The 27993-nt window shown below is 47.1% G+C and overlaps 3 protein-coding genes across 20 annotated transcripts; 1 reads left to right on the top strand and 2 right to left on the bottom strand.

The window, feature by feature from the left end:
- The first annotated feature begins 606 nt into the window (after window positions 1-606).
- LOC109782189 (uncharacterized) lies at window positions 607-3887 on the top strand. 18 transcript variants are annotated; one of them, XR_012188650.1, is made up of 11 exons: window positions 607-771; window positions 946-984; window positions 1085-1139; window positions 1274-1347; window positions 1449-1579; window positions 1700-1766; window positions 2023-2339; window positions 2457-2930; window positions 3019-3102; window positions 3188-3320; window positions 3429-3887. XR_012188650.1 is itself a non-coding variant. In XM_040392752.3 (10 exons), exons 1-10 carry the CDS (start codon window positions 747-749, stop codon window positions 3245-3247), a joined length of 1326 nt encoding a protein of 441 aa, XP_040248686.1. In that variant the 5' UTR covers window positions 607-746; the 3' UTR covers window positions 3248-3887. The 18 variants fall into 18 exon arrangements, 7 of the variants coding, with proteins under 7 accessions (XP_040248686.1, XP_040248672.1, XP_040248675.1 ...); XR_012188648.1 differs by having other exon boundaries at window positions 3188-3312; XR_012188660.1 differs by having other exon boundaries at window positions 612-771; window positions 946-1010.
- Window positions 3888-10375: 6488 nt separating this feature from the next.
- Window positions 10376-12412, bottom strand: LOC109782198 (putative F-box protein At1g50870). Its single transcript, XM_020340799.4, has 2 exons — window positions 12061-12412; window positions 10376-11976 (listed from the first exon to the last, which is right to left on the bottom strand). Exons 1-2 carry the CDS (start codon window positions 12275-12277, stop codon window positions 10787-10789), a joined length of 1407 nt encoding a protein of 468 aa, XP_020196388.2. The 5' UTR covers window positions 12278-12412; the 3' UTR covers window positions 10376-10786.
- Window positions 12413-22196: 9784 nt separating this feature from the next.
- Window positions 22197-23765, bottom strand: LOC109782181 (uncharacterized). Its single transcript, XM_020340783.4, has one exon. The coding sequence runs from the start codon at window positions 23627-23629 to the stop codon at window positions 22478-22480; it is 1152 nt and encodes a 383-aa protein (XP_020196372.1). The 5' UTR covers window positions 23630-23765; the 3' UTR covers window positions 22197-22477.
- Window positions 23766-27993: the final 4228 nt, after the last annotated feature.

A 27993-nucleotide genomic window follows, 5' to 3' on the forward strand; every position in this document is an offset into this window, starting at 1 on the left:
TGTGAGGCCCCATTCCTGATAACTCTGAAGAGTAGTAGTTGGACAATTGGCTGAGTTTAACTCAAGAAACAGGACCCAAATCCAGGGCCAGGTGATGGGTTCTCGATGTTGGCTCATCGTTTTCATGGACAAGAGCATTTATGAACCTCAGCTTTGTTGCAGTGCAGCAAACGGAAGCTGTGATTCTTGCGCACCAGGTGGACTGCTGGAGCTGGACTGCACGGAGGCAGTGAGAAAGTTACAAAGCGAAGCTTTAGATCGCTCTATCTACGACGCTACATTGGTGCAGGAGATTAAATGTCAGTTATTTGAATCTGCCGACTATCGATGGTGTAGTGTGGTGCCGTAGATTGGCAAAGGCTGGATGTAATGAACCAAGTAGTATGATGCTTCAGTTTCGTCAGAATCTTCACTAGTTTCAGTTTCGTCAGTTAAGTCTATTGGTTAAGGAGCCTGAATGCGCCGCACATTTGCTTGCTACCTGCTCTTTTGCCAAGGAGATTTGGCAGTGTCTGTATGAGGAGTGTGAGCGTACATTTTTGTGATAGCAACCGCTAGCAACAGCAGGGGACAAAATTTAGCTCTTCCAGTGGTCCCTCCCAGGAGGCCTTGCTAGTGGTGGCTGTTACAGACAGCCACACATCCAGGCTGCCTTCAACAACATCCACTAGCTTAGCTGCTGCTCCTCCTCCTCCTTCCCCAGTCTCCAAGATCAGAATTGGAGGGCTTGTACGCACCACCAAACCATGCCGGGCAGCATCCGAGTCTCAGGCAAGTTTATCCCTCTCTCTTATCATCTGCAAATATTTATTTATTCTTCTTCCTGTAAAAAGATACGAGCAAAACATAATTAATGCTCTCCCCTTAATGAATGAAAAGCAGCGTCGCTGCTGCGTCTCGTCAAAAAGAAAAAGAGATCATACTGCTCTATCTTTTGCTGTGCAGACATTCAGCCACCCGTCGCCGCTCCACTCTTCTTGCAAGGTTGGCTGCTGCCTTCTGATTCCAGTGTACTTTTCCTGTTTCCTCCTTTTATGTTTGCTAATGTTATCGTTCGTATGTAAACATCGTTTTTTTTATGCAGTTAACCTGGGGAAAAAAGAGTACAGCGGATATATTGGACAAGATGGCTTCTCTTTGTAAGCCCATTTCCGTACCGCCTTCACTGATCTTTATTCTCTGTTCACTTCTCCATTTCCACAAAATGTGCATCGAGGCTCCCCCCAAGGAAAACTTTGAGGCTGTCTCACGCCAAAAATTTACATATGTGCAGTCCAGTTACATCACTTCGAGATAGCATGGTGTTGTCGCTGTACGATGCAGATAAGGAATTGGTATCCAAAACAGGTTTCTTCTGTTAGTTTGTTATAATAAGCCTATCTTATATTTATCATCAGCACACGTACCAGCTGATGATGTGCATCATGGTTTCATGTAAATCACAACAGAAGTGAAGACACGGTCGATTGTCGAGCTGGGGAGTACGGATGTTGTGTTTACCCTTGATAGTGGAGGGGAAATTATCCTCCAGTTGCAGTTCTTGCTTAGTGATGAAGATCGCAAGCGTATCCAAGAAATGGTAATATGCCAATTTGATGGTTCATGCTGTTTCCATGAAAACTCAGAAAACATCTTGCTTGAAAGGTTCATCTTAAGTTACGGTATACTACTCATGTTTATACTATTTCCTTTTATTCAGAGGAACTCTGCGATGAAAAGGAAGCAGCAAGAGCTGTTTGGGAATGGCGATGAACTTTATTTCCAAGGTAATAATATTCAGTTTGTGTTCACTGCAAGCACACATTTGGAGTTCCATGGAACAAACTGTAAGCATTAGGGTGTGTGTCTGTGTCAGTTTGCCCCCTAAACAAAAGGTTCAGAACATACAAATTCATGCATCAGTATTTCTTAAATTTCTATCTCTGCTTTCTGAATGCTGTTTTGTGAAATCAGTTAAGGATGAAATATTCAGTTGAAATGACCAACATGTGGGACTTCTCTTTGTTTTTCGAATTTTACAAGAGAGCACACCACCTAAAGAGCAGGCAGAAGAGATCTCCGACATCCCAAACAAAGAAGACCGACTCACGCTCCGCAAGAGCATGTCGACGGATGATCTGAAACGGAGGGCTGTTTTTTCCGAAATAAGCATTGGTACGAATAAAGCGGCTTCGAAGAAACCCCCGTTGCAAGCTTCGACGTCCGAAGGCCCCATTGACATGAAGGGTCTACCGCCGAGAAGTGACATTGGCTCTAAAAGAGGGCAGGGTGAACCGGAGAGCAGGTCGAGCAGCGCGGTGAAGAAGATGATCAGCGCCTTCGAGAGCAGCTCTCCGCAGGTTCTGCCGAGCCCAAACCCACCTTTATTATACAGTGAAAATATTGGTCTCTCTGTTGCATAATTTCCGGCTCTCACATTATGGGAAATGAAACGCTGATTCTATCATGGCTTCCAGGGACCGCCTTTGGTGCCAAGGATCAAGTCGGAAGGGTCGTTGGAAGGGATGCTGTCGGCTTCCACCAATCCTTCAGACAAGCTTCCTACTACTGGCGTGCCACCGAATGTTTCTGGGGATATAGGTTCCGAGTCACGGTCAGGAAGGCGCGCTACGACGATCATCAGCAACAAGAAACCAAGCGCGTCTAGACAGGCCGGTCTGTTGAATGCTCAGGAGAGCAGAAGACGGAGTTCCAGCAGGCGCGACAGAGCAGCCAAGACGAGCATGGGGGAGAGTGCAGAGAAGCAAAAGCATCATCGTCGCTCCATCGTTCCGATTCATTCGGGCGGGACATCTAGCATCACCTGGGCCGGCCACCCCCACATCTGCATCACCACCGCGAGCAGGCAGCTTAAAGACCTCGTCGGGCTTGAGCACCTGAATTCGATGAAGAATGCACATCAGAGCACAAGGGAAGAAGACACTGAAGAAGTGCGAGAACTCAGATAATTAGTTAGTGGTGTTAAACTATTGGTGCGTGCTTCATCCTGACTGACTGATATCATGAACTCCCGGGCAGGGCACGAGCAACGACGACGCGGTGGGCTCTAAGCGGCGGCGATTCTACGGGTTCCCGGCGCTAAATGGGTGGCTGATCAACCAGGCGAGCGTTTGACCTCTTATCTGTTTGGCATTGGTTTGACTTGGTAATCTAATTGACGAAATGCTGATGGGGATGGGGGATGCAGGGGGTGCGTGGCGTGATCGTCATCATAGCCTGCGGCGCAGTGTTCCTCAACAACATGTGAAGGAAGGAAGAAGAGGACTTGATACAAAAGCCGTGGTCCATGAGATGGAGTGTCATTTGTGCTAAGTAAATAGGCAATTTTTTGACTAATTTAATCCATAAATAAATGACTAGCATGGCATTGTCAGAATTAACGACACACTGATACTGATCTAAACATGCACGTACTACGTAAACAATAGGCCATGCAGAAGCTGAAGCGTCCTCCAAGTAGCGGATCGGAAACGTACAGGAACCAGAAGGGCAATAAGCACGTAGGTATGAGCTCGGCTCGGCTCAATCCCACAACCCGCGGCGAGGCGAGGCGTCGCGTGGCGGGCGGCGGAGGAGGAACGCACGAGGGCCTCTTCTATTCTCAAGCTCCAATAGCATGTAGAAGAGAAACCCTTATAAAGAGGTCCAACTCCTTCTCCACTAGCAGGGTGGGGCTAAACTTTCCACTACACCTAGTGCCATATACCCACATGGGCCCTTAGAGATTTTTCAGAATTTGCTATATGGGCCTAAAGCCCATCCCAAATTTCAGCAATTTGATTGTGCTGATCATTCCTCTTTGAGGTTCTTTGTGTTGGATCGAGTATTATGAATCTGAAATTGTTTGATGTGTATCATATAATTAACTCATGGATATTTTCTGGTGACATTAGAGTATCTAGGTGACATTAGAGTTGGTTGATGCGTATCATATGGTGTTATTTTAGTACGAACTCTTGGATAGATCGAACGGAAAAATAACTTTGCGTTATTTTAGTACGAACTTTTGAATAGATCGAACGAAAAAAATAACTTTAAGGTAGTTTCGTACCCTACAAACAATTTTTCTTATGTTCTCCGCTAATAGGAACTTTGGAGTGATTCTTTATCACACGTTGAGGGATGGTTATATGATCCAATTAGATTAGCATTGTTGAGAGATTGCACTAGCGAAAATACAGACCCTAGGCCTCATTTTCAAGTATTACAATGCTGTTTGTGCTCACTTTTGTTACTTTCTACCTTCCCGTTTTTTATTATTACTGTTACAAAAATCAATATCTACTATCATTACTACACTTGTATCACCATCTCTTCGCCAAACTAGTGCACCTATACAATTTATCATTGTATTTGATGTGTTGGGGACATAAGAGACCTTTTATTATTTGATTGCATGATTGTTTGAGAGAGAGTATCTTCATCCTACACCTCCCACAAATTGATAAACCTTAGGTCACCCACTTGAGGAAAAATTGCTACTATCCTACAAAACTCTGCGTTTGGAGGCCCAACTTGAGTCTACAAGAACAAGTTGTGTAGTAGACATCAGAATGGCGCGAAGAACCTGGGCGGGGCGAATGGCGGCGGCCGGAACCAGGGTGGCGGAGCCAAGGGTGTGAACCTAAACTCCAATTTCTAAATATTGCATCTTTTTTACTTGTTTATAACTCATTGTTATTAAATCTTAACTAATTTTATTGTTGAATCTTTATCAAACAATCTAACTTTTTCCTTTATTGCCCCTAGTATCCATATAACATTTTTCAAATAATAAAACTAAGTTCATTACTATATAACTCAACTACGTATCACTAAAAAAAACACACCTATGATACTTAAAAAATTTGCCAATGTTTTTGTTGCAGGAATAAATACCAATGTTAATACAGGGCTCTATTCTCGTGTAAGTTAGTTTGATATTTCAAAATTTTGTTTGGGACATTATGCTTTGAAGTGAATGTTGTCTAATTTCAGACAAAGTATAAAAGGGTGACAAAATCACATTCATCCACCAAACAATTTGTGCCACTTAGATGTATTTTATATTATTTTACATGATTCTGTGTCTATTTTAATATCCACGAATATCTTGATCATGTGTTTCGTAATGTGTGGATATAACGAGTGTCCTTAAGGAGATTGATCTGGCCAAGTTTTGACCGGTATGATATTTTAGAGTGTGTGAGATGTCAACAAATGTTTTGTACTCGAATCTCATCCTCTCATTCCCACTTATCAAAATATCCTCGGAAGTTCAGGGACCTAAGCGACAACACCATGCACATTGGAAAGCCACTAAAGCTACATATTAAACTTTGGATGGTAACACAATGAGTAAAATGCATCATAGCTCCTATAACTAATGAGGGTGTGTCAAGTTAGCCCTAAAACTTCAAAAGTGCTGATTCATGTCCCAAACATTTATAAGTTTTAGGGGGCTTAAAGTAAATAAAATAGAGTCATTTGTCCACCTCCCCAATACACACACATTTTTTTGTGTGTGTTTTCCCTCGGACAAACATGCTCACGTAGATCTGGCACTAATGGCATCCATAACACCTTTTCTCTTAGATTAGAGGTATCAATGAACGACTCCCAATCGAGGTCACCCATTTTCGTGGCTTCAAAATTGCTACCATGGACCAATAACATACTTTGCTAGCCCTCTAAGAACATCTACAACCGGTATCCTCAAAACCTTCCTATATGTCCGGGCAGATGGTCCGGTCACATAAATGTGACTCGTTGAGCATCTCAAACCGGCCCTATACATTCGGGATGACCGGTACCCCTCATATCCATCAATCTGGGGTGAATATGTGGAGGCTCGGATGCGTCCGCCATGTCAGACTGATGTGCGGGAGCCACGCAGACACCTGACAAATCCAACTAATTAAGCCAGACGATGACCCTTAACCCTAGCCGCACCACATTTCCCTCCCCTCCGCGCCCCACCCCCCACCTGCTCGCAGATTGCTGTCCGTAGCTCTGGCTCGATAGCGGGTCACCACGTATGCTATGCTCCCTTCGGAGCGCCTGATGCAACTCCTAGAGCAGATTCAGGCCTGACACGTCGCTCGGATTGCAACTGGCCTGCCTTCGGACTCTCCGAAGCATGAGGCGGATGAGGAGGAGGAGGAGGAGGCGTACGCGGTGATGGATGAGGAGGAGGAAGGCAAGGTGGAGCCGACACTTCCGGTTTCCCGAGCCGGATTTGGCATGGGCGAAGGTGGAGGCAAACCGCCGCTACCTCCGCGAGGCATGGGAGGAGTTGGACGCAATCTTCGTGAACATGGAGTCCGACGAGGAGCCGGAGCCGTGGGAGGCGACCATCCACCATGTGGCAGGTCCGTCCGGCACTGCCGACATGGAGGTCGTCTACATCTCCGACGACGAGTAGGAGTAGGCTAGGTTTATCTATGTAGCGTGTAGTAGTACGCAGATTTTGTATGTTGTATGGGGTAGTATGGATTTGAGAAATGAAGTTTGAAGTATATGGATGCAATAGACGAATATTGAAGGGTGACCGGGCCATCTCCGCGGTCGTATAGAAGACCGGATTTGCTATATGCAAAAATCTATAAATGTTGCCAACGAAATGTTGTGAAAATACAAATAAGTAGTTATCACTCTAATTTACGCACACGCATATGAGATAACCTCATCTCTCCTAAGTAAAAATGGTTTCAGCTAAATTGATTCAAGCATGCTATACCTCCAATCAAACATGGAAACGGAACCGTTCCATTTCATCTTTTAAGTCGTACCAAATATAAGAACGGAACCAACCTATTCCAGTGGAATAGAACCATGACATTACATTCCACTTGGTTCCCAAACCAAACACACCATAAAGCAACAAGCTCAAGTCCGAGGGTATAATAATTGTATAATTTTTTTTGAGAGAAAATGGGTGTTGTCTCTGAACGCGAGGACCTGAGTACAGAACGAATTGGATGGCTACCATTGAGGTGATCGACAACGACGTCTACATCGATGCAATTATGGTTAAGTCTCCTCTGATGGAATCAGCCTACCTAGGTTTAAGATTTAGACATGGCATGGATGTTGGTATATTCTTTGTTTTTATTTCAGAATTTTTGCCGCTATTATGATATGCTCGCTACGAGGTGTCGAGATGCTAATATGTATCTATACATGTATTCATAGGAATGAGTGTGTGTATATATTGTGAGCGCTTGCGTGTTTGTAAAAAGAACACACACAAATAACAACGACGTTTCCCCCTCACATGGTGCTTCTTTCTTCCAGCGTATATGTTCAAAACCCCGCCCGCTTCCCGTTGTCCCCCTAAACCCTTGCTTCTGTCTTCGTCACCGTCACACGCTGCCACGCCTGTCTGTCAAGACAGTGATAGTGGTAATTGGGATGTGAGCGGTGATCCAGAATGAATTGGGGATAAATTACAAGACCAACTAAAGATAGGGTATGTAAGTGCGCAAAAGTAAAGGCTTAGAATTTAGGGCTTCTCTTCTTCTTAGTATTTCTCAGCGCCGTCAACGAGCTTATATATTGCTCACGTAGACAAACTACGCCTTGCCCCCTGTTGGAATACGCCTTCTCCCCTGTTCTTAACTGAATATTGCCCTGACGCCTTCTCCACTGTTCTTTCACCGTCCGACAGCCCTGCTCCTCACTCTTCCGTTGACCCCAATAGGCCCCCCAGGCCATTTTTTCGGCGCGGGCGCCAAAAAGACGCCCCAGTCGCGCCCCCAGGACGACGAAAAGCGCCAGTTCGGCCTTTTTTCCGCCCGGCGGCCGCAGGCCGAACCCGGCGCACTGGGGGGCGATCGGGGGCTCCGCGCAAGGGAAAAGCGCGGCTGGCCCACACTGTCAGGTGAAAAGTCAAGATTTTCTTCCCCGACTCGCCTCCCACCCCCCGCGCCCTCGGCCGCCACTAGCTATATCCCGGCGCCGCCCGCCGCCCTTCACCGCTAGACAGCCATTCCCCGCCGAAAAAATAGCAGAGGTTCGCCGCGGCAGCCCCTCCAACAGCAGCTGGGCGTTTCCGGCCGCGGAGGGACAGTTTAGCGGCAGGTGCACGCCCACCGGGCGCAAGGTGTTCGGCGATTTGCCTGCCTCGGCGATGGACTCGGATGACGAGGAAGCGCTCGCCGCGCTGCTGGAGGAGGAAGCCGAGGCCGATGTGCAGGAAGAAGAGCATCTCATGGTGCTCGCCGCCCTCGCCCAGCTGCTGGCGAGCAATGAAAAGCCGCGGCGAGGTGGCTGGCGCCGGGGCGGGTGAAAGCAAAGAACCGGCATCGTCTCGAAGGCTACTGCATGCTCTACTCCGACTACTTCGCCGATGCTCCACTTCACGGCGACAAAACATTTCGGCGCCGTTATCGGATGAGCCGAAAACTCTTCCTCGGGATTGTGAATTCCATTTGGGAGTTCGACAACTACTTCAAGTGCAAGATGGATTGCACCGGCAAACTTGGATTCACCTCGATCCAGAAGTGCACGACAGCGATGAGGATGCTTGCATACGGAGCTCCCGGTGATTCACTCGACGACTATGGGTGCATGGCCGAGTCCATCAGCATAGAGTGTTTCTACAAGTTCTGTCGTGCAGTGGTGGCAGTGTTTGGACCGCAATACTTGAGAACACCCAATGCGGAAGACACTGCTCGGATCCTAGCACAGAATGCAGCAAGAGGATTTCCTGGATGCTTGAAAGCATCGACTGCATGCATTGGAAATGGAAGAATTTCCCATTTGCTTGGCAGGGGATGTACAAAGGCGCCAAAGGTGGTTGCAGTGTGGTACTTGAGGCGGTGGCCACACAGGACCTCTGGATTTGGCACTCCTTCTTTGGTATGCCAGGAACTCACAATGACATCAACGTGCCGCAGTGCTCTCCTGTCTTTGCCAAGCTTGTTGAAGGTCATTCTCCTCCGGTGAACTTCGAGATCAATGGGCGGCACTACAACAAAGGGGTACTATCTAGCTGAATGCATCTATCCGAGATGGTCGACATTTGTGAAGACGATCTCAAACCCTGTGCCAGGAGGCAAGAACGCCTGGTTTGCGAAGATTCAGGAGGCTTGCAGGAAGGATGTCGAGCGGGCATTTGGTGTGCTCCAATCTCGATTTGCTGTTGTTCGGTACCCCGCTCAGACCTGGTCGAAAGATCAAATGTGGAAGATCATGACTTGCTGTGTCATCTTGCACAACATGATCATCGAGAGCGAGTAAGAAGACCCAGTGTTTGACACTGAACCATACTACAGGCAGGGTCCTCTAGCCGAAGTTGATCACCAGCTACCGGCAACCTGGACTGCCTACCTCAGTATGCGTCAGGAGATCCGAGACCCACAGGTGCATCATGAGCTGCAGCATGATCTAGTGGAGCACCTATGGAGGCTCAAGGGCGACGCCGGGCGCGACGTGTGATGAAATATGAGTTTTTATTTATTGAACTATATAATTTGTATTGAACTATTTGTTGTGTACTATTTTGTTGAAGTATTTGATTTTTCTGTGATGAAATATGTGATAAAAAATTATTTATGTTGATAATTGAACGCCGAGCCACGACGAACCACGCCGAATATGGGCCTATTCTCGCCCATATGGGCCCTTTTATTCGCCGAAAGGGGGCTGAAAAGTGGGTCTATATCGGTGCCTGGGGGCGACGACTGGGCGCAAAACCGCCCCAGCGCCGATTGTATCGTCGGCTCGCCTCCAGGGGCGATTTTTATGCGTCCTGGGTAGGCCAACGGCTGAAGATGCTCTTACAGTTCGGTCCCCAGGAAGCATGCCTCGTACTCGATGACGCAAATTTTTTTTTGAAGCCAGGCTAGTACTGAAGAAATGAAGTGGTTATGAGCAGTGAAGACCAGAGTTGGAAGCAGTATATACAAAGAAGTACCCACTTTAAGTGAGCTCTCATCACTTCACTTCAGAAATGAAGTGAGCTCTCTTCACTTCACTTCAGAAGGAAGAATCTCAAGCCACTGACAGCGAATAAAAAAAATGCAGCCAAACAATGTCTCTTGTTAGCCGGCCCCCTATACTGTAGTTGTATAAACATAAAGGAACAATGTTCGTTGAGCCGACTCAAACAGGGTAGCAACACATCGGACATCAATCAACCACACAAAGAGGCCTTATTTCTGGTGGTCATTCAGCCGTGTTGACAGACAAATACCGCGCATGTCCATGAAGCTGCATCTCTATAAAACTGTTGTTACCACTGTCAGTAAAACTCTGGCCTACTGATTTCTTTCACCTGCACACACTTCAATTTTATTTTATTGACATTGACACAGTTTCTCTGTGATTAACAGATCCAAAGCTCTATTGAATTCATTAGAAAGAGTAAACAAGCATGAAAAGAACTTGCTCGTTTTACCAAAATACTGAATGAATAATGTCAACTAGACATTTGCACCAGTAACCAGTCTAATTAACACTTTTACTACACTAGCAGGTTCACAATCTGCAATAGGATTCAGGATAATCATAATAGCTGATTGTTATGGAAAGAAAAAATAATTTAGCCACATGGAACAAACAATACATGTCCCGCATAACAGCCAATGCTAGGCAAAAAAGACCAAGAGTAACAATGTTCTTTGAAAATGACATTAAGCTTAATCTGCAGGTTTACCAGGCATTTTCTCTGAACTGGAAATCAAGCAAGCAGGAGTGTAAGCAGCAGCAAATTGAGTGGCATGATTCAAGCAGATTCAGGAGACTTGAGCTGACAGAGGAGCTGATTCTTGGTGGGAAGCACAAGCGTGGTTTGAAGGTAAAGCTACTGCCCATCTGCATCTGCGAATGACTCTGAGTACAGAGGAACATAAGGTAGAAATCGTTGTGTGTTTCTTTTCTCAAGATTAAGGATACAGCCAACTTTCTGAAGCCGTGTATCGTATGATACCAAGGTATCACGTCGACACGAAGTCAGGAAAATGGTGTCGCGATCCGGATGGAACTCAACCACCATGTACGTCTTCCCAGTCTTGCTCACAAGCTTATTGATGTTGGCAGTATGCTTGAGGACCAATTCTTTACCATCACAATCCTTGAGGCACCAGAGTTCTATCACAGAAAGCGGGACCTTGTTGGTATCATTGACGGAAGCTATAGCATAGTGTAAGCACCCCTGCGACAATCCAATCGTGCCAAATCTTCTGGGGTACGGCACACTGATGGTCTTCCACACTTTGCCCTCCATGTCCACCCCCAGCAACACACAATCTTTTTTGATGCCAGTGGCACCAAGGGTGCCTATCAGGTACATCATGCCGCCAACAAAGACAAATCCACTCCCGAAGCACAGCGAAACTTTGTCAGCCAGCCCACTATCCCTATGAGTCCAGGCTCCTGTCCGCGACGAGTAGATGTCCACTCCAGTGATGTAAGCCTCCCTCTGCTCGAAGTGAAGAACGTGGAAATGGGACGAGACGGCCGGATCGAAGGCCAGAGCTGTCATGCTTCCTTTTGCCGGCGGCTCCGGGTGAGTGGGCAGGGGCAGATCCACCCACCTCCCGGTGGCGGGATTGCACACCACAAAACGGAAATCTGCTGCCCAGCAAGGAGGTAAACGCACCACCATCTTGCTGTAGCGGCGGTAGAGAAGGAGGCCATTGCAGGAGTCCACCTGGGTGATGCCCTCCTCCTTGTTAGGCTGCAGGTAAGGGACGGAAGGATCGAACGGGGCTGCTGCGCCGTCGCCGGAGACGCTGGCGAAGTGGTGCCGGCCCCCGTTGTACCTGTCCGTGTCCGTCATGTAGAGGAAGCCAGCGAGGGTCTGGCGCAGCTTCTTGCGGTGAGCAGGGTCGGAGATGAGGTCGCGCCAGGGCATGGAGACGCACTTGAAGCGGCGGAGGGATCTGGCGGGGAGGCGGGCGAGGATCTCCAGGATGAGGTCGTCGGTGAACCCCGGATGGCTCTCCAACTTGCTCTTCTTCGCCTCCATGGAGTTGAATCTGGAGCCGGGATCTGCAAAAGGGGACAAGAAATCATCGATCTGGCTCGGAAATATCGACCGGGAGTTGGTGAGTCGGGGCTCGGGAAGGGACCAACGGTTCGGTTTGCGGCGGCGTCCGGCGGCGACCGGCGGCGACCGGCGGCGACGGTTAACGGGATGCGGCCGGCGGCGCTTCTCTGAGGACAGTGGGGAACTTTTTTTTCTTGAGGATTGGACGGCGAATGCTTTTTTTTTCTTTTGAAAAATGTGGACGGCGAATGCTTGGATTGAATAGTCGCACCAAAATGAAAATAAAAACTCTTGAGAAATCATGTACCCAACTAATGTTGCCTACAAACATTATCTTCAAAATAAAAACTTGACGGCATTCATTTTAGGTTCCCGATCCAGATTATCTCATTCACTCACATAATTTGCTTGTTGAGGTACACTTTCTTACAAGGGAGGAAAAGTAGAAAAGGTAAGCCGGCGCCGGTCTTGTTTGTCTGATCCTTCTGGATGCCATCTTCCGGGGTGGTTCCCCTACTTATGTAGCGTTACTCCAGTCCAGTCCCACATACTTGTGATTTGGTTGTACAATCTAATGTGGTCACGATGATGACGCATTCTCCCCCTTAATTCGTCCTCGTGGCATGCATGACTGGCTGCCAAGACATCGCTTTTGAGATGCTCCTTGTTAGCTTTCCTTGAGGCCATCTATTTGGCTGCCATGGCAACGCTTTCGTCTGACGTTGCATTTGCTGACTTTGGGACCCACACATCCCCTTCCCCTTAATTAAGAGACGGCTAGCCCCCAAGCCGGTACATTTCGGAAGCGCTCCTTCAATTGACTAGCATCCTCCCAACCCAAGTGGCATCAACTATAGGTGGGTCGGACCAGCAGACAAGCAGTTGTTCACGCCGCCCGCTCGGGGTTCTGCGCCCCCGGCTTGTAATGATTTCCAAAGGAGTGAGGGTTGCATCTGAAGTCTTGGGAAGATCCGTCGTTGCCACAATGCCTGGTGTATGGGCATGTTTTAATTAGGAAACATGGGAAACTGGTTGTACCTTAGATCAAGTAGTTCGAGTTTGTATGCCATCGGATTGATAACTTGCGGTATTTTGAAGGGCCCGAAGTATTCAAAGGAAAGTTTGTGACCCTTCTCTTGATCGATGTTTGAATGTATGACTGTAGCTCGACAAACATCGAATCTCCGGGTTGGAAGGTCTCGTCGGTGCGTTTTTTGTCATCTTGAACTTTTATCGTGTTGCGAGCACGGTTGAGATGTTGTTTCAGGAGTTGCTGCATGAGTTTGCGTTCTTCGAGCCAATCCTTCAGAACTGGGAGTTTGCAAGCAGAGGTTCTTCAATGCCCAAGTGACAAGGCTCGATCATGACCATGGAGTGCAGCAAAGGGTGAGGTCTTTAGAGTAGAATGATAGATTGAGTTGTACCAAAATTCAACGAGAGCGAGGTATTGGCTCCATTTGTTGGGGGTAGGCATGTATGAAACAACGTAAGTCCTTTTAAGTAATAAAGCGCCCCTTTTCGAAAAAATGAAACAACGTAAGTAAATCTTCAGGCACCGGTTCACGCGTTCCTTTTGACCATTGGTCTGCGGGTGATAGGGAGTACTCATATTCAATTTAGTCCCAATGATGCGAAAGAGTTCTCTTCATAAGTTGCTTGTGAAGATTGGATATCTATCAGAGATAATGGTTGCTGCCAGACCATGAAGCTTATATACATTGGCGTGGTAGGGGTGGGCAACTTTTGATGCAGTGAAAGGGTGATTTAGTGGCAGAAAGTGGGCATACCAAGTGAACTTATTCACCACGATGAAGATGAAGTTAGATTTCTTGGATTGAGCCAATCCATCAATGAAATCCATCGTAACCACTTGCCAAGTTCCCTCTGGTAGGGGCAGTGATTTCAGCAGCCCTGGAAATTTTGCCCTTTTCATCTTTTGCATGTTGGCGTACATAACATGATTGTGCACTTGTGAATGTGCTCTTTCATTTTGGGCCAAGCGAATGGGTGACACAAGCAACGATAGGTGCCCTGAGTGGTTGCCAATCGAACTATCGTGGAAGGCTCTAAGGATTTGTTGCTGTAGTTCAAGTGCGCCACCCAGCCACAGTCTGTGTCTGAAGTACAATAGTCCATTGGAGATAGAAACATACTATTTTCAGTATTGTTGAATGGCTAATTTGGTGAAGATCCATCGCACCTGCGTGTTGTTTGCATAAATGACGATGATATCCTCCAACCAGGCTGGTTTGCATTTAGAGATCGTGGACAGGTTGTATGTTGTATGCAATCTTCAGGAGAGAGTGCGAGTTGCGCCGTTAGTTGTCCCCCTTCTTATAGTAGATCTTGTCCTGGAAGCCTAGGAGCTTGGTGAATGCCTCCTATTGCCAGGATGTAGACAATCTTTGATCATCCAGGTGCGCCAAGCTTTGTTGATCTGTGCGGATCAGAAATTCACATGTCTAAGGATATGGGCTCCATTGTTCTACGACCATCAAAATGGCTAAGCACTCTTTTTCATATGTCGGCAGACCGCAATTATTGGGGCCCATAGGCTTGCTCATGTACGCAATCGGGTGTCCTCCTTGGTGCTCACAACACCCACTCTATAGTCACATGTGTGTGTCTCGATCGTAAATGTCTTAAGTAAGTTTGGAAACTGAAGAACATGTGCAAATATCACGCTTTGTTGCAGCAATCGGAAAGTTGTGTCAGTGTCAAGTGTCCATAGAAACGGTTGAACTTTCTTAAGTAAGTTCAACAATGGTCCGACTATGATCCCCAAATGTTTGACATATTTGCGGTAGTAGCCTGCCAGGCCGAGGAAGCTGTGTTACTTCTTTGGGTGTCGTTGGGGTTGGCCATCTCTCTATGGTTTTGAATTTTCTTGGGTTAGTTGCCACTTTAGAAGAGTTGACTATTACCCTAGGTATGCAATCTGTATTTGACCAAATGAGCATTTGGATTGCTTCACCCACCAATGATTACCTGCCCATGTCCATCTTCTGGCTGGTGCCCAGTACTTTCATCGCGGTGTTGCAGAGGTGTTCGGCCAGATCAAGTTCTTCTACGACCAGTCACCGGACGCCACCAGGAGCATGGATTCCTTGCGTTGTTGCTCATCAGATCAGCAGTTCGCCGATGTCATGACGAAGGGACTACCCACCTCGACATTTGAGGGTTTTCGGTCCTGTCTCTGCGCGCGGGGGGGGGGGGGGGGGGGGGGGTGTTGAACATGTGTACATGTACGTTGGTCTGGGTTTCGTATGCAGTACATGTAGTGTCTGTTTCCCTCTGTGTCTTAGGAGACAAGATACCGGTCGCACCCCTTGTACCTATATATATGTGCCTAATGCACGATCAATCAATTATCGATGCACCAAATCATTCTCTACATGTTGCATTGTGATCACAGCCCTGGGCTTGGAGTCTGTGTCTGTCAGCAGTTGGCAAGCGGTTCCGAACAAGGAGCCACAGGAAGAAGTTGATGTTGCCTTCAGTTTTGACGCGGCAGGTAGCATTCAGTTCTCGACGCTCGATTGTGCCAATGAACTAAGCGTAAGCTTTCGTCGCAATCCAGTTCCAGTTGATTTCATCGGGCTGATCAGCGAGGTTTATGTATCTGCTGAATTTCGCTCCAAAGGGAGACGAAAGAATTCAGATCATCCAAAGTTGTGAGGCGCTCCGGCCCTCTCATCCACTGCCCATCAAGCATGGCATGCGCCACGGTTAAGTTTTTCCTTCTAGCAACATTACAAAGATCCTCAAAGAGGTTCTTAACTGTTGCGTCTAGTCTCTCTTGTCTCTTTAACCACAACATCTTCTGCTCGTTGCACTTGGTATCAGCTCGCCGTCATGCACATCGGGACTTACCATAAGGATCTAAGGCGCGGCTGCACATGGTCGACAAGATGTGGAGTTTTTAGGCTTTGTGGAACATTCAGCTACTACTAGTGCTTAAATAAATGAGCATACAGAGAGTCTTTGCCATGCCACTTACCAGCATGTGCACTTCAGTTACTACTGGTGCTTAAATAAATGAGTTTTGACTGGAGGGAGTTGGGTAGGCCTCCTTTCTTCAGAGCGTCTTCTTTCAAGTGGGATATGCTCCACTGTGGTTGATGATTGCCGTTCAGGCTCTGCTTCTGCAGGTCGGTCATGCATTCAGGCTGATTGATGGCTCTAGTTCAGACCGACTGGTTTTCGTGTTTGGCTGAAAACCAACTTTTTTGTCTCCTTTTATTAGAGCGCCTTCATTCAAGTAGCAAGTGATCAACTGCGGCCTATAACACGTGCTCCTTCTGCTTCTGCAGGTCGATCCTGTATTGAGGCTGTCGATTCTACTCCATGAATCAAGTGAAGGTTCTATGCTTCGGTGGACAATAAGACTTTGTAGCATAGATTATAGGTTCTTTCAGACGGAACACTCTGTGTTGAGGTCGATGCTTGCATTTCAGGTTGCAAATCCAGACCACCCGTGGCACCGAAAATACGTGCTCCTTCTTCTGCAGGTTGATCCTGGATTGAGGTTGACGGTTGCACTTTAGGCTGCAAATCCCGAGCTGCCTCTCACCCGATAATACCTGTCAGTTCTGACTCGCCTGGTGGATGCCGCAAAGTTTCTACACTTTGTTCGGCATGCGGAATCATACTTTGTTCCACATGCATACTTGATTGGCAAGTTTGAGTTTCAAATTCTCTAGACACTGGTATTTGTGCAGTGTAAGTAAGTTGGATCTGCAGCAACATTGCCATCATTTCTTGCCTTTACCTGCCAACATTCTGACCTCACCTGAATGGTGACAAGTTGCATTGCCCCCCTGCAACAGACCAGTTATCCTATCTATTTGGCTCCTGTCATCAGGGTGCATCTTTTGAAGCGGAGCATCTGAAAACAGGATTGATGGTTGCATTGCATTTCAGGCTGCAAATCATGAACGACCTGTGTGCCCAACAAACCTGTCTGTTCTGCTTCGGCAGGTGGATGCCGTGAAGGTGCTACATTTTGTGGAGCAGACAGATCTATGCTCTCTTCGGGAGACATACTCGATAGATCAGCCTGAGTTCCAACAAGAGAAGCTGTGAGCCTTTGCGAGGAAGCCAAAATTGGTGACCTCAAGTGGACTTGATCTGTGTCCACTAACAAGAGAAGCTGCCGGCCCCTTCTAGCAACGTACTTGGATCAGCAATATTGTCTGTCTCAACATGTATTTCGACACTCACCGGTTGAAGATTCCTGATACAAAATTAAAGGTGTTTGTGATCACTTGTCTGGCATCACTAAACCATATACAATGGCAATGAACACGCCGATAAATCAAGTTTTGAAACGCGCAAAATGACCATGAAAAGTGAAGCATGGCACACTGGATGACTGGAATGACCACTGTGTGCCAAGTTTTGAAATGTGCAAAATAATTATTATCAGCGTCAACTGGCATCTAATAAAGAGCTGCAGACGGTGATTAGGAACTCCATTTTGGCCCTAATAAAGAGCTTCAGATCCTGACCTTCCGTCCGACAGCTCCAAAGATTTAGCATCTCGTTGGTGTTGTAACATGAGCTGGCATGAGAGACAAAGACGACAACAAAGACTCTTTCATTCGGACCTTCCATAGCTGAGCAGCACAAGCGGCGACGATGACAAACCACAGATGATCTTCAGTCTGCCAAATCTCAATGAACTGCAGCAGCGAGAATGACTCCATGGCACTGCGGAGAACACCCAGCTTGTCCCAAATTTCAAGAGCCGGGGCGCATCGTAGAACTAGATGGTTCACTGTTTCAGCTGCAGGGCATACATAAGTCACAAAAGCAATGATCGATGTTCCTCCAGTGCTTCCTCAGCATGAAATCCCTCACACTGAGATTGAAGCGACCTCTGCATGCAAGCCACAAAAACACTCTCCACTTGTTGGGAAGGATCGAGGCCCAAATAAGCTCTGCCGATCCCGAACCGACCCACATGAAGGTGAGTAAGCCATTGTAACTACTGACAGTAGCCTGCTTGCCTGGAAAAAAAATGTTCTGCAATCCATTCCTGTGACAAGCAAAACCTGAATACCATCCAGGAGACGCTGCAAATGCTGAAGTTCAGTTACAGCCGAGCGTGACAGGTTCGGGTGCAGCTTAACGTTCCATGTCTCCCCACCATGGGAGTACACCGAGCGGAACTTACCCATAGCAAATGTCTTGAGGATTGGGAAAAGCAGCGCAAAACGTCCCGCCGGACACCAAACCACAAGGAAACAAGCCTGCCGTTGCCAAGATAGCATACTGAGGTCTGCTGAACCAGCGGTATGGTATGAAACTTACCAAGGAGCGCCAGAAAGGTGTGTCCAGTCTCCTTGGATGGTACGAAACATTACTGCAGGCACTGCAAGTCTGCTGTCAATCTTTTGAATAACTGGCATGAGAGCGCTCTGTAGAATCTTGTGCATGGATAGTGGCAACCCTAGATAAGTGCATGGAAACATACTAATCGGACATCCTAGAATGCCCGATGCCATCATAGCATCTTCATTGCTTATGTGAATATGCACAAACGTGCTCTCATGGTAGTTGATGCTAAGGCCGGTGAAATCTGAAAAATCCGCCAGAATCCTTTTGATCTGAACAGCTTGAGGCACATCTCCCTTGAGCAAAATCAACGTGCCATCGGCATATTGCAAAACAGGATAGACATCCAGGCCATCAATAGGAGTAGTGAGGCGACCTTCAACTGCAGCCTGAACACACAATCGCAGAATATCGGCCACTAGAATGAAGAGATATGGGGACGGTGGGTCTCCCTGACAAACTCTGCACTTAAACGGAATCCCTTCAAACAAATGGCCATTGATCAAAGCCTTAGCTCTGCCTGAGCTCAGAATTGCAAAGATCCACTGAACCCATCTTTCGCCAAAATCTCTGCATCTCGGCATTTTGAAGATGCAATCCCAACTCACACTGTCAAACGCCTTCTACAAGTCAGGCTTGAGTACCATCATGGGAACCTTCCTTTTCCGTGCACATTGCACCAACTCAGATGCCAAAGAAATTTTTTCCACAATCGTGCAACCTTTGATAAACCCAGATTGCATGCAGTGAATGAGCAGGGAAATGAAATGATGCAGCCTGATGGCGAGAACCTCTGTGAGCAGTCTGGTTAAATTGTGGACCAAGGATATCAGAAGGTAGTGCTTTATCTCCAAGGGTAAAAGGGCACCTCGATTTTTGGTAACAAAGCAATATGTGCCCAGTTGATTCCAGATAGTGGTAGAAATCATCAAAAAGCACCATCAGGCCATCCTTCATAAGCATAGCATAAGCTTTATAAAACTCATAGGTGAAGCCATCCGGCTCTGGACTCCTGTTGTTTGAATTAAGCATGGACCTCTGTTTCCAGTACATGGACTGCCATTGGAGTAATGACCCTAACTTCCTTACTGCAAGCAGACGGAGAAAAAACTCAGTGTCAGACAGATGCCTCCTTTATTCCACCACATTGAGGTAATCAAGCACCAACCTATTGTTTGAGATCAGCAGGTGCAGGTTTCCTTTCCTGTTTGCCCATTGCCGCAGAGCCGCGTGCAATCTTCTGAATTTAAAGCTGAGCTTGGACGTGGTGGAGGCGATACAGCGGTGGCCACGGGACCAACAATCAGCGATTGCCATGATCATTGTCAACTAACTCTGCTCTTCTCTCCACAATGATGTCAGGAAGCATATCAATTGACAAATGACATTCTCTCTGGATTTCTTGCACAGGTTCCTGCTCCTCTGAGATCATATGCTCAACACCAGATGAGACCTCTTGTGGTCAACCAATTGCCAAATTACCATGATCCATTTCCTTATTTTGGAACATGTGGTCATTTCTCAAGTTGGTAGATGATCCTTTAAAAAACTGTTGAGCCATAGCTCCTACATTATCCTGCATTTGCAATTCATACAAGATGCTCATTAGTCGGGTAAGCATGAAGAAGCAGTGCTAGAGCAAAGCAAAAGAAAAGTTTATAAATAATAAGATCAGCATGAACAAATGATGAAGGCACGTGATAAAAATCAAAAGAACCAGTATTATATCAATGTTTCACGTGGATGTCAAGAATGTATAATCATTAGGCATATCAGATTAAACTAAAGAAAGTACAACACAGCATGTCTGAACTGCAGAATATTTAGCATCTCTTTTCTACTTTAGTTCATTTTTTCCACAATCTCAGTCTTCAAGACAGGCAAATATAAAAGCTCTTGAGAACATACCAGGCAAATATAAAAGCTCTTGAGAACGTACCAGAATTGATGTGTTAATACATAAAACTCTTCTACAGTGTAACTTTTAACCTTGTCAAGGTGATTCAGACAAGCTTTAAATATTTACTCTTGAGTTGTGACTTACATGAGACTTGAGGGTAAGTGTCGACTTATAGCGTACCTGACATATAATTCTGATTACTAGTTACTGGTTACTCCATTTGTCCATGAATAACTTGTCAGGATTATGTCTGAAGTTTGCTGAAGAAATCGACACCTGCACTGTCCAGCGCTTTAGAGGTCCCAGTCGACATTGATCTTGCATCGGACAGCTCTCCTCGAAAGATACCAGTTCAAAAATGGGCTTCATCCTTGGCTGTGATCAGGAATCCGGCGCTTCAGAAACTCCCGGAGGTCGCTGTTCAACGCCCAGCAACGGCCTGATTGCTCTTTTCTTCTTTCTTCTATTTTTACTTGCTACCTGAATGTAATGGCTATAAAGGCCCCATTCTCCTTTCATTTGAACCATGTTGTTGAACTGGGTTAACCCTAGCCGCCAGAGGCGTGCTTTACCCTATGTGCTCCCTTCCAAGTAATAAAAACCCTAAAGTCAAGTGCATGTTCCACTGAAAGTTCTCTGAATGTTTAGTTTCAGTCTTAGAATAGTTCTGTTCTTGACATAACTGCATTTTGAAATATTTGCCAGATGTAGTTGTGGGCACAAACTGGCAGTCAATTTAGACATTTTTTTTATATAAGTTTCATTCAGGTACAAGGCAAGATTCAGTTTAGGGATTTTTTTTTCATGCAGATAATAACAAGTCTGTACGCTTTTGCAACCTTCTGCACATTAGCAGAACATGTTCTAAGCATAAAAAGGTGACTTCGATGCATCCTGATGCCATGATGAAAGAAAAAGAAAAAAAGAGGAAGTAGCAGAATTAAGAAAATTCATACCGGCAATTTTAAGGCCATAATTAGTTCTGACAAGTCTTGCTTATTAGTTGGAAGTGAAGATTCTTGGGTGTGCTTATCCGTTTTTCCACCCCTTCAGAACAATCTAATATGCATATCTGCAGCAGAATGTATATTCTGTGATGATGATCATGATACCTAATTTTCGTTGTGTGCCATCCAGTGAACGATCCTCAAAAAAAATCAGCAGTGAATGAGTCCGACTCGAGTTCATGAGTCAAAGTCGTGGCCAGAGAGCGAGTTCGACAATCCACACATTTTCCCTCTAGTAAATTTAATCAGAAATTAGATGGATCTCAATCCAATCCACATATTTCCTCTTTTTCACCTATTACAGTAATCTTTCTGGGTAAAATTTCCAGCTGATATTAGCTTCTGATATGGATGTACAGTCCATTTTGGTGCTGCCTACAACATTCGTGGTTTATTTTGTCAAGAGCTCTGAAATTACTTTATACATAAAGTTGTCTCTTTCAGAGCTTTTACTTGCACAGCTGTCATGCTTAAGCTCAAGTCTACTAGTCTAGTCAAGAAATATTAATATAAGATGCAGCCAACTGATCAAGGAATGGCTTATGCTATGTGTTATATCCTTGGAGTAGTTATCACTTATCAATAAGCATGCCCTGTTCTGCAAGCACAAACCACTTCTCCTCTATTGTGAAAGGAGTGTATAAGCAAAAAATGCTTCGATACTTAAGTTGTGACTCTATTTTGATTCTTAGTGGGTTCTAGTCACTATTATATACTCCCTCCGTCCCAAAATTCTTGTCTTAGATTTGTCTAGATACGGATGTATCTAATATTAAAACGTGACTTGATACATCCGTATCTAGACAAATCTAAGACAAGAATTTTGGGACGGAGGGAGTATAATAATGGCATCGACAAATGACAGCTCAATACTTGGGAGTTGGGAGTCAAGCACATGACATCTAAAGACAGCAGATGAGCCCTTGAAGGCGAACAATGTACGGATTGTATGTATAAAAGGCGCAAGATCAAGCCCTCGGAAATTCGATTGGATATATTTTACCATGAGGACTGTGTCAACATTACATGATGATGAAGAAGTTCAAAACCATGCCATGAAGGAATGCAAGTATCAGTTTCATCAGGAGCTAGCAACGACTAAGGTAGCATGCAACAGATTCAGAAAAACAGGGGACGTACAATAGCAGGAAAAAAAGCATATAGTTACAAAAAGAACAAGGAAACCTCTATTGGGTGGCAGAGCGAAACCTTTATTGTGCACTACACGTTTGCAAATTTTAATGCCCTGTTGTTGGTTCATGAAGATATGAATCTCGCAGGCATTTCCCCTCTGCAAGCTGCTGCATAGTCTTCAGCAAGGTGCGGTGCAGATTTCTTGTGAGGGCATATGAACTTCTCCATAAATACCTTCTCGCTGATCACGATTGTATTATAGTAGTCCCGGTCATGATCAAGCAATCCATTTTCCTTGAGAAACTTTACAACGTAGTACCGGGGTCTGATCCTGCCCTCCAAGCTGTACATGAGCATTGCTGGACGAAAAGCAATGTATGCAGGTTCCAACCCCACCTCGGAGATGAGGAACTCGGACCTGCGCTGCAGCGATTCTTTGGCCTTCAGCAGCACCGCTGGAGCCTTAGAAACAGCAACGCCCACCTCAGCATCCGACCACCGGAACATCTTCTTCAAGTGCTCGACCTTGGCGGTGATTTTCTCCTGGCTGAGGAATGCGACAGCTTGCAGCGCTTGCCCGAACATCCCCGATCCACGGGGCACACCGAGCCCTTCAGCGCACGCCACTATCGCCCGGACGCGCTCCGGGTTATTGCCGAGCAGCCATGGCACACGGTTGCACAGCCTGACAATATCGCAAGCACCTAGCCCGCACTCCCGCAGGAAGGCGACGTTGGGCTTGATGACCCGGTCGAGGTCGCATCCGAGGAGATTGGGGCTGTGCTTGAGCACCCGGAGGAGGTCCTCGTAGGAGCCGAAGAGGAAGAGGAAGTAGGCCAGCCTCGAGGCGACGGACCTGCCGCGGAAGAACTCGCCGGCGAGCGAGACGAGGCGCGCGATCTCGGGACGCGAGAGGCCGAGGCCGGCGAGCCCGACGGCGACGGGAGCCAGGGTCCTCTCCACGCTTGCGCAGAGGAACTTGGGGTCCTTGGCGACGAGCGCTGCGACGTCGGCGGTGGAGAGGCCGAGGCCGGCGAGGAAGGAGCGGACGGCGTCGGGATTGGCTGGCGACTTGAGGTGGGAAAGCTTCGTGGAGACCTTGAGCGCCTGCGCTCGGGTGAGGCCGCAGGTGGAGACGAGGTAGTCCTCCACGGCGAAGCTGGGGCCTGGGGATGCGGCGGGCGCGGCGGCGGAGATGAGGCGGTGGAGTGGGGAGGTGGAGGCAGAGGTAGAAGGGAGCAGCTGGGTGAGGATGCACTTCTGGAGGCGGAGCATGGTGTGCTGGTGTAGGCGGCGGCGCGGTGGCGGTGGCGGTGGCGCCGGCGGCGAGGGGGAGAGGGCAGTGTGGATTTGCGTGGTCTGGTTGACTGGCTCGACCTTGAGCTGACCAAGTGGCCCCACCCGTCAGTGTCTCCCGCATCTGAAAAAAACTCAGATTTTCCCTTTTGCAAGCAAAATACTCATTTGCCTAAAAAAAGAAAAATACTCATAGTAAAATGTGAAACCAAGGCATAGCTTCACTAGAGAGGAGAATTTGGGATGGACCCAACAAAACAAGGATGCCGTTGTATTTAGCAATTCAATTGCGAAGATACTTATAGGTAAGATTGTTCCTTAAATAGAGTACCACTAGAGTTTCGTAATATGTTATGAGTTTAATTTCTCAAGTTTGAATTTGTTCATCGGCTTCCAAACTTCTATGGGATCGAAAGAACAAATAATAGTACGAGCCATGAGTCGCCTAGCTCGACCACCCACAGCACACATCTGCATCACCACAGCGAGCATGCGTCTAAAAAGGACATTGTTGAGCTTGAGCACCTGAATGCGATGAAGAACGTCATCAAACAGAACGCGAGGGAAAATATTGCACATGTATGGAAGCTGAACTAGCTGGTGATGTTTGACTGCAACTAGCTTCATCTTGCTACTTGATTTGTCCATCGTGATATGTAGGATCATCATGAACTTGCAAAGCAGAGCACGGGCGAATGACGACGGCTTTGAAGAATGGTGTGGTGATGATGAACACTGATCGGTTGAGCCCCATTAGGGCAGCCATAATGTTGGTTGCAAGGAGGACATAAGCAAAATGAGGCCCTTATGCTAGCTTTATATATTGTGGAGGTTGATCTTAAGAGAATCTTCTTAAGGGTAGCCCACAAGCTTAGGTATCTCCAATGTGGACGTAAGGTTGGTCTTAAGGTTTCTAAAGCCTACACTGAAGAGTGGGTGTTAAGCATAGTTTTAAATAGCGCCCTATCTCGAGACTATAATGGCGCTTTACCGTTTGGAGGGGCATCCCACTAAGTTGTTTAGTTTCATTTAGCGTGTTGTAGCACTAGTTTATCACACTAGCAATTCGACCGCTATTTTCCAAAGCCCACTATTTTAAAACTTTGGTCATAAGCTTAAAAATGTAAGACCGAGCCTTGGCACAAAGACCAGCCCATCCCTCTCCTCAGTCCACATGCATGATTGCATAAAAAAATTAAAAAATTAAATAATAGCCCATGAATTTGAAAAAAGATCATGAATTTTAATAAACTGACTAGTTTGAAAAAAATCATGAAATTTAAAATCTTCACATATTTAGAAAATTCAAGAACTTAAAAAATGTTCATGAATTTTGAAAGCTTTCATGTGTTTGATTTTTTTTCACAAATTCAAAAAAAAATCATATATTGGAAAAAAAAGTAAAGAGGAACGAAAATAAAAATAAATAGTAAAAAATCGAAAATATAAAAATCCAATTAAAGCCAAGTAAAACAAGATGAAAAGAGCCAAAAAAGGGAAAAAATGGTCCGAAGAACATTCTGGAAGTTCCGATGCAAAGGCCGCAGTGTTGCGACTCTTTTATTGTCGGCCCATTGCCCAGGTACACACTCGTCCTGTTCCCGGCAGATCCTATTTGGGCGTGTTTGGTTGCGGTGCGCTACAGTGCCCGCATTGCATACACTTCTCCACCCAACCTGGCTATGCAAATGCAGCCTCAAATGCACCATCTGCATGTTATTTGGTTGCCTGCATGGGCAGAACCACACTGCCTGGTGTTTGGTTGCCTGCATGTTAGTGGACAAACCCAAGGCATGATGTTTGGTTGTATGCAACGCCTGGTGTGTGGTAACCTCTTTGGCTAGTTGATGAGGTTACCACCATACTTCGGCAGCACACATCATAAGCACAATAGAGTATAAACAGAGTATCAACTAGCATAATTCAGATATAAGCAGTACCACACTTCATAACAGTTCAACGCCTAAACCATAAATATGTTTAAAGCAGACTCGATAGTACGCTGGAAAGAGGTGGCCCGGCCCTACTCCTTGGCGGCGGAGGCTTCGTCGTGCTTCCCGCACTTGTTGACGACCTCAATGCCATCGTCGTCGAAGATGATGACCTTGAGGGTGTCGGGAATGAGGAGCTTGAACGTCACCATGTAGCCGATCTTGATCTGATGAACGGCTGCGTAGGTGGCCCACCCCTGATCCAGGGTCACCCTGCCGTTCATTAGCTTGACCGTCACCTTCCAAGAGCAGCCGGTGTTGTTCATGAGCTTGAACTCCGTCGGCACCGCGACGAAGTGCTTGGTGAAGTCCAGGGGCATGGGGACGCACTCAAGCTTCGGTGCAAGGATGACCTTGCAGAAGTGAGTTGGGCCATCCTCCTGATGCCGTAGTTGCGGCGCTTGTTGCTGGGGGGCTCCTCCATGCCCTCGTCGTCGCCACCCTCAGGCGTCTTCGGGTCTTCCTCGGTGGTGGGCGGCAGCACAACGTCGTCGGGCATTGGGTGAAGGGGCTGCTTGCCCTTGTTGTCAAGGGCCGGGAGCACCTCCGTGCCCATCTCATTGCTCTCCTCGATCTGCACACAATTCATGGAGTCAAGCACAGCACAAAGTTCATGGCTAATTGAAGAGCAGTTCATGGCTAATTGAAGCACATGGAGTTAAAACAGCATGACTGTCACTCTTCTCCTCCTCTCCATCCCCCCTATATTTACTCACCCTGCCCACCACTACTTACCCACCCCCTCTCTTCTCTCACTGTCAACCTTCCTCCTCCCCATCGCCATGAGCTCTAGCTCCAGCTCCAACGCCAACCCCTTCCCTTGGGGTATTGGCTGGAGGGCCTTCTTCCTTGGGTGGTCAGCTGGTGACCGCACCAAGTTCGAGAACACCATGGAGGTGTGCTCGAACTTCGGCTCCATGCCGGACATGTAGAACGAATCTAATGCAGTGCTCATGAAGGCCACTAAAGAAGAGCTGAAGACGCTGATTCCTGACCCAGCGAAGGGCGCGTTGGCAGTTGACATCATTCGCTGGGCCATGAATCAGGCCATCTCCGACGACGCTAAACAGAGGAAGAAGTGGTGCAAGTACAAGACCTACTGGGCTCCTATAATGACCGTCGTGCCGCAGTGTACTGGGAGACGGCTATCGCGCCGCCGGCGGTCATCGGTGGAGAGCCTAAGGAGGAGGAAGAAGAAGCGGTTACATGCCAGCGAGGGCGCCGGAGCCAGGCCGTCGTACCTGGCAGATCGACCTCGACTCCACCGAGGACGACAACGACGACCCGCCGGCCTGCACGGCGATGAAGAAGAAGATGAAGGCCAGCGGCTCGACCAGCCGCTCCGCACGCCGGTGACGGCTGCCGCGGTCAGCCGGTGTCCGTTGTCCACCCCCTATCCCCCAATCCCCCTTCTGCATTCCGATCTTGCATGTATGAACTCGTATGAACTGCTATGAACTAGTATGAACTACCCCTATGCTTATCTACCTCTATTTCCCATTCCCCTCCGCCGTGGATCGAATCTATCGCCGTGGATCGAATCTAAGGTGCATGTCGAAGAGAGAGAAGTGCTTACCGCCATTGATGGAGTCCGGTGGTCTTCTTCCTCTGCTCCGATCCGCCGCCGCCGGTGATGGAGTCCGGTGGTCTTCTTTCTCTGCTCCGATCCGCCGCCGCCGGTGAGAGTTGGGAGAGTGGGGAAGAGTGGGGAGAGGGAGCGGTGAGGCTAATAATTGCCGATGCTTCGGGAAGCAACGCGGCTTCTCGAGCGTGGCCGCGCGCGTGCAGCCGCCGCCCACGTGCACCGCTCGGGCCTGGCCCTGGAGAAACTGCCGATTCGTGCGTTCCCAGTGAGCCAGGCCCAGAGGTGCTTTAAGAAGTATGCGATGCAGGCCCAACAGTGAAAACGGGCAACCAAACAGGCTTCTTTCTTCCCGCACGGGCCTGGTTAGGCCCGATGCGGGCTACCAAACACGCTCTTTGAGAATGTCGTGCCTTCACTCCGGTTGGGCCGGTCAACGTACGGCGCGTTTCCTGCCGGGTTTTTCTCTTCAGTGGTTTTTTGCTATGGGTTTTTTCAATGGTTGTCCATTTTCAGCGGTTTTGTTCTGCTTTTGTTGTTTTGGTTCCTCTTTTTTCGTTTTTTCTTTGTCATTTATTTTCTTTATTTTTTCCTTTTTTGTGTGTTTTATATAAATAGTTCACCGCATATTACAAAAATCTTAATCGTATATTAAGGAAATGTTCACCATGTATTAGAAAAAAGTTCACCATGCATTATAAAAATGTCCATCGTGTATTACAAAAATGTTCATCATACATGCAACAAAATGTTCACCATACAAAGACAAT

This window comes from Aegilops tauschii, chromosome 1 (assembly GCF_002575655.3).
Source record: "Aegilops tauschii subsp. strangulata cultivar AL8/78 chromosome 1, Aet v6.0, whole genome shotgun sequence".
Lineage (NCBI taxonomy): Eukaryota > Viridiplantae > Streptophyta > Magnoliopsida > Poales > Poaceae > Aegilops > Aegilops tauschii.